This window comes from Camarhynchus parvulus, chromosome 19, assembly GCF_901933205.1.
Source record: "Camarhynchus parvulus chromosome 19, STF_HiC, whole genome shotgun sequence".
Lineage (NCBI taxonomy): Eukaryota > Metazoa > Chordata > Aves > Passeriformes > Thraupidae > Camarhynchus > Camarhynchus parvulus.
Window position 1 is genome coordinate 3963960 of NC_044589.1, and position 6414 is coordinate 3970373.

Here is a 6414-nt window from a genome sequence, read left to right on the forward strand (position 1 = left end):
TGAGACAGCCTGGGGTCATAGAATCATGGAATTATGGAATGTTTGGGGCTGGAATGGACTTAAATATCATCTAGTTCCACCCCTGCCATGGGCAGGGACACCTTCCACTATCCCAAGTTGCTCCATGCCCCAACCTGGTCTTTGACATTTCCAGAGATGAGGTGGCCACAGCTTCTCTGGGCAGGGTTTGTGCTGTCCAATTCATCCTGCTCTTTCCCACGAAAGATTTTCTTAAAATTCCTCAGGGTTTCTATTCCCAGAGCCCCCTGAAGGGGCTCTCCAAGCACTGCCAGCCCCACAGCCCCTGCACACAGATAGCTTTGCTGGTGTGTTTGCCCTGTTGCCATCCAGCCCTCCCGGAGCTCTTGCAGTGCAGTTGCCAAACCAGCTTCCCACGGTGAGTGCAGCTCCCAGCAGAGAGCACAGCCTGGCTGAGGCCTCACTCCCAAACCTCATTGCAGCTTTGCACCACCCACACACAGCTGATGGAGGGAGTCTCACCTCTGCTCTACATCACCAGCTGCTTGTGACTCATTCACTGCTCTGCTCAACACGCTCTGGGCTGGAAGGATGGAGCTTTTCTTCCTTCATTACCCCTTTACCTGTCTACTCATTGCCTTTCTAGTCCTCTACCAGGTGAAACCTGCATTCAGATTCTTCTGCAAGATGACCTTCTATAAGTTGTGGCTCTTCACCATAAGCACTGGGGTTGCCATCCTCAGTATTCCTCGAGGACGTAACGTGGACAACATGATGTAAGTTGTCTGTGGCTCCTTTCTGCCCTGAGCATTGATAGAGTCCACTCTATCCAGTGCTTTGATTTGAAGGGTCCTGGGGGTGTGCTGTGGAGGGGAGGGATCAGTTTTATAATGATCTGGGGAGATGACAGACTCTGTAATTCAGAGAAGGGATGTGGGTTTTAATACTGGTTTGGGGTTGATAAAAATAATAACAAATTAGGGAAAGAAAGGATGTAAAAGGTGACATAGATTTGCCAAAGCAGGTAATGCCAACAACCTGAATGGAATACATATTGCTGTTTTTACTAGAGCTCTTTCACCTGGTCTTTGGAGCTCTATTTCCCTCTTCCCCATGGCTAAGCACTCTATCACTAACTTGTGTTGAGAAAGCCACTCCAGGGGCTCTTCCCATTCTCTGCTCTGGGCCAGCGCACACCTGAGACATCACCATGGTGCAGTGCTGGCCCCTGCATGGGCACTGGTGTTCCCATCAGCTCAGTGACAGCCTGGTGTCCCAGATCTGGCGGTCCCCCAGCCCATCCTATAGCTGCCCATCCTATCTCTCCAGATTCTATTCAGACTCTCCAAGATGTGGTCTCACCTGGAGGCTGCATGAGCTGTTCAGGAGTGATCAGTGGTGGCAATCAGGAACCTGGGCTGAGTGAGGATAAAAAGATGACTCTGCTACACGGTACCATAGTGCTTGAACCCTCCTGAAGTGCTGCAGAAGCAGGACTTACTATTCCATTTTATGCTTCAGTGGGAATTCATATCTCCTAACTGAGCATCAGCCTTTTGCTTTGAGAAATTTTGTTCACCTCTTAACTTTGGTGCCTGATTTTTTTTTTAATATTATTTTAGCAATATCTCTTCAAATAAGACTCTCAGCGTTGCAGCCTAATGTCACCTAAAGGCAAATCCCTCTCTTTCCACAGCCAGCAGGGTTAGGCACAGGTTTACTGCAGCCCTATTTTCCCAAACCAGCAAGGTGGGGAGGAAAGCAGAGTACAAAGGTGTGCTGTGAATCTGGGTATTATCTAATATTTGGTTGATCGGTGGAACTTCTGAAGCAGTAGTTGCTGGGTCATTGGTCATGTATGGCTTGAGGGAAACCTGCAAGGTGTATTTGTCTTCTGTAATTAAATAATTAGCTGCAGAGAGATACTAATTGTTCTCCAAGTCATGGTCAAAGCTATGTCAATGGGAAATCATCAGAAGGAGAGTGTGAGGTGGGCTGGTTTGGATGCGAAGTTTGGTCCCAAATTTCAACATCTCTTTGGCTAATTTCCACTCCTCTTTTCCAGGTTTTTGCGCACATTGATCATGCCACTCAAATACATCTTTGGCATTCAGATAGTGGTGAAGGGCAAGGAGAACCTCAGGACTAAGAAACCTTTTGTCCTGGTGCTGAATCACCAGACCTCCCTTGACATCCTGGGTATGTGTTGATCCTGCCTCCTGCTCCAGGCAGGCAGAAGGGCAGGAGTGGCTGCTACAGAGTGGCTGTTACAGAGCCCTTCACCAGCCAGCCCCAAGCCAGGGCTGGTCTCCAGGGTATCAGAGGCATTTTCAAGCTACATCAGCTTCACCCTCTCCAAGGGAATGGGGACAAGGCTCTCAGCTGACCACAGCCCTCTCATAGCTGCTCTCCTTCAGTGCCAGTCCTGGGTGAATGGTTGGGAGCACCCCAAAATTCCCCAGGGATTCTATGAGGCTTCAGGCATGGCACCCCCTAGAGCAGAGGGCTGTTGCCCAGAATCTAGAGAGACTCTGAGTGCAGATGATGATTTGTTCTGCCCTTGCTGTCCCCTTGCAGTGATGATGGAGATATTGCCAAGGCGCTGTGTGCCCATTGCAAAGAAGGAGATCCTGTACATGGGCACGTTCGGCCTGGCCTGCTGGCTTGCAGGGGTCATCTTCATTGACCGCAAGAGGAGGGAAGAGTCCATTGGCACCCTGACAGAGGTGGCACACTCCCTGCACAAGGACAATGTGAGTGGGGAGGAGTCCAGTGAGGAGCCACTGGAAAACAGGAATCTGAGTGTGGGTGGAAAGAGATCTTTGTCTCTGGGCTGGGCACTGAGCAGAACAGAGTGAGAGCATCAGTGTGTTCTGTGCCCACGAATAGAGGTCAGGGGTACAGAGATGAGCCCCAGGGCACCATCCCTCTGCAGTGGCTTAGAATTGTACCTGGAGGTCCTTCTGCCCTAATGTCTTCTCCTTCCTGCAGTTGCGTGTCTTGATCTTCCCTGAAGGAACTCGCAACCATGGTGGCTCCATGTTGCCCTTCAAACGTGGGGCCTTCCAGCTGGCTGTGAAAGCCCAGGTGAGACCCATCTTCCTTCTGCCCCTGGAGTGTGATTTGCCTCCTGTGGTCCACCAGCAAACCAGGGTACTGGTCCCAGGCTTCCCTATGGATTGCGTACATATCCAGGAGCCCTCAGGGGTTTGCAGGTGGCACAGGAGGGGTCTGTTTCAGAAACAGAGAGACAAGTGAAAAACCTTTGTTACAGCTTGGGATAAAAGTGGGGGGACCTTGACAAGAGCCCTGGACCTCCACAGGGAAGTTTCTGCTGAGCTGGCCTCTGTAGATAGAAATTTGACAATCCACTGTTGTTGGCCTAAATACAGAGATGAAAATACAAAATCCAGTGGCAAGGACATGGGGTGATACAGTTAAATGATCTAAATATTCAAATAATCCTCGGAGTGTCTGCTGTGACACTGATGGTGATAATTATCAACAAGGTGCAGAGTTGCCCTGAAAACATTAGTTGAATTTTGGAGAAAGGATAAATAGATGTGCATATTCACTGTAGACTGCCTCCCCTCCAGGTCCCAATTATTCCTGTAGTGTTGTCATCCTACGACAACTTCTACAACCAGAAGGAGAAGAAATTTACACCAGGTGAGGATGACCTGGGGCAAAGAATGGAGTGGTGGTGTAAGCTCAGTCCTTGGAGCCATGACTGGAGTGGGCAGAGGACTACATGTAATATGGAGATGGCACCCAGAAAACAGCAGTTTCTGCCTTCTTGGGAAGAAATGGGACATTTCAGGCATCACTTTTTCCTCTCCCCCCTTGGATTTCTCACTGCTTGTCCAATACCTGTTCAAGAGAACTTGGAGAAGCAGCAGAGTCCTGCCTCTGCCCCTCACCCCGACTGCCCTTGGATCTGCAGGTGCATGGAGAGCTAGGAAACATTTATGGTAACAAAAATTTCAACTGGCCACTGATAAAATTTTAGGGGAAAAAATAACACAGGTCTTGGACTTCAGAAGGAAAATGCAGAAAAAATGGTAGAAATACCAACAGAGAAAAGTAACCCATCATGTTCCTTCTCTCCCTTAGCTGCCACCCACCTTAAAATGGACTTCTGCCACTTGCCACTCTTTCCCAGGCCATCCCTGGTGTTCCCTGAGGAGAGGATCTGCATCTGAAATTCTCATTCCTCCCATTGTTGTGCCTGGGTGTAGTCACTCCCTTGCAGGCAGACACCTGGAAAGACAGAGTGGTGCAAATGATAAATATGGAATTGCATTTCCGGTCATCCATCTTTCACCTGCTGGGTTTATCCTCTCCCTGTTCACACACAAAAGTCTTTTGGATCTGGAAGTCTTCCCCCACTTGAGGGTCAATAGGACCATGATCAGGGATTCTGCCAGACGGTTCCTTTCCCTTCACATCCGTGCTCTGGGAAATCAGAGAATAACCTCGTGGGGAGGGATCTTGGAAGAAGCTGAATATTTTGCTTTAAGCAAGGCCAGGTCTAAAGACAGATGAGTTAGCTTTGTGACCAGTCCAGAAAATGTTGTATTAACTCCAAGGATGGAGATTCCAAGAATTCCCTGAGCTATTTAGGAAATACTTTCTGCAGTCACGTGTATATTTGCCTCTATACAACTTCAGTCACCCTGGGAATTCATGGTTAGCTAATTCCATGCTCAGCAGATCTCTGAGCCATTTTCCAAATGGCTGTTAAACAGTCAGGACCTGAACTGCTGAAGAAAGAGCCCTAGTTAGCTTTCCTTGTACTTTTCCACTTTCCCCATCTGGAAGTTTTGCCAGAGCTGATTCTGAAGATGGTGGTCAATATTCCTGCACACCGAGCAGCTCCGTGGGTCAGGACAGCTCCCTGTGCCCACAGTGCTCTGGCTGCACTGAGAAGTCTCTTGGAAGCCCAGCTCTGTGCCTGGTGTTGGACACTGTCATTCATGGAACATGTCTGGTGCTTGCTGGAAGTCTGTTCCCAAGAGACCTGAATTTTCAGCACAGCCTTGTAATCACTCTGATCTTTTAGTAGGAGCAAGTGAAGTGAGGTACCAGCCTGGCTTTGGGTGTAAGATGTGCAGGCAGTAACACAGAATCATGGAATCACAGAAGGGTTTGGGTTGGAAGGGACTTGAAGCTCATTTCATTCCACCCCTTACCATGGGCAAGGGCATCTTCCATTAGACCAGATTGCTCCAAGCCCCATCCAACATGACAAACTGTTTTCTTTTGTGAAGCTCTTCTCTACGCTTGTTTTGCCTACTTCTCACAGTTCTACTGCCGGACTGCTGGATCTCTTTCCAGGCACATGTGTTAAGCCATGCAAGAACATTATAACACACCACAGACTCTCCCCAGATCCCCAGGTTCCTGTCTGTGCAGGCACTGTCTTGTCTCCACTGGCTCAAAATGGGAACTCTTGGTGCCAGAACAGAAGAGCATGATGGCAGCTCCCCAGTATGTTCTTCCAGTTTACACCAGTCCATTGCTTAGGTGCTTCCCCAGAGAAATCTAACATACCAGGGAATCCTGGCCACAATTTCTCTCATCCCAAAGTGTGTTTCTGGAAGGAGGGGCCATGCTAAATTTGGTATACATAGAGAGAGCACAGCCAGTTTGGATGTATTGTATTAAACATCTTGTCTTTGCCCGTGATCTAGACAGACCCTGTGACCTTACCACTGTGAAAACCCATCCTATATGAAACCCCTCCTATATTGCACTGTGTTGGAGGAGAGATTCACCTCTTTCCATATTTATGATTCGTAGGCTCTCAGTGGATGGGAAAAGCCCAGGCTGGGTTTTTGCTGTGTACATCTGGAATGTGACTGGGCTTCCACTGGTGTGGGAATGAGAGCATTTCCTTGGTTGGCACCAACCCTCCTGCTGTACTGCCTCTGGCTCTTCCATACCACTCATGGGGTTTTTTTTTCTCACGTTCTTCCAGGAAAGATGACCATCCAGATCCTGCCAGAAGTGGAGACACTGGGCCTGGGCCCAGACGATGTTCCCAAGCTGACAGAGCAGGTCCGTGACTCCATGCTCTCTGCCTACCAGGGGATATCAGGAATGACGAATGGAGCTTCCCATTAGCAATCCCATCTTCCAGCTCCAGCTGTGTGTACCACAGTGGAGGGGAGCCATGACAACCACAGGAAGGTCTGGCAGCAGAGACAGCTGTGGATTGCAACACTGACAAACCAGAGACAGGTAAAACATCCACCAAGAAGAGAAGCTTCCAACGGGGATGTTCTTGATTCCTCCTAGAGAGCATCACTCTTGCTGCCACCCAGCGAGACAGACACACAATGGACAGCTGGACATTTCTATGTAATCATTTTGCTGATAATGTCCCACCAGCTGGACCCCAGGCAGAGCTGGGCCCTTCCTGTGATCATTGCT

At 49.1% G+C, this 6414-nt stretch overlaps 1 protein-coding gene across 1 annotated transcript; it reads left to right on the forward strand.

Annotated features, from left to right (window-relative positions):
• The first annotated feature begins 485 nt into the window (after positions 1 to 485).
• Positions 486 to 6105, forward strand: LOC115911654 (1-acyl-sn-glycerol-3-phosphate acyltransferase alpha-like). Its single transcript, XM_030962791.1, is given in 7 exon segments — positions 486 to 524; positions 526 to 755; positions 2045 to 2178; positions 2557 to 2732; positions 2971 to 3066; positions 3576 to 3648; positions 5960 to 6105. Coding segments are annotated over 7 exon segments (894 nt in total).
• The last annotated feature ends 309 nt before the right edge of the window (positions 6106 to 6414 follow it).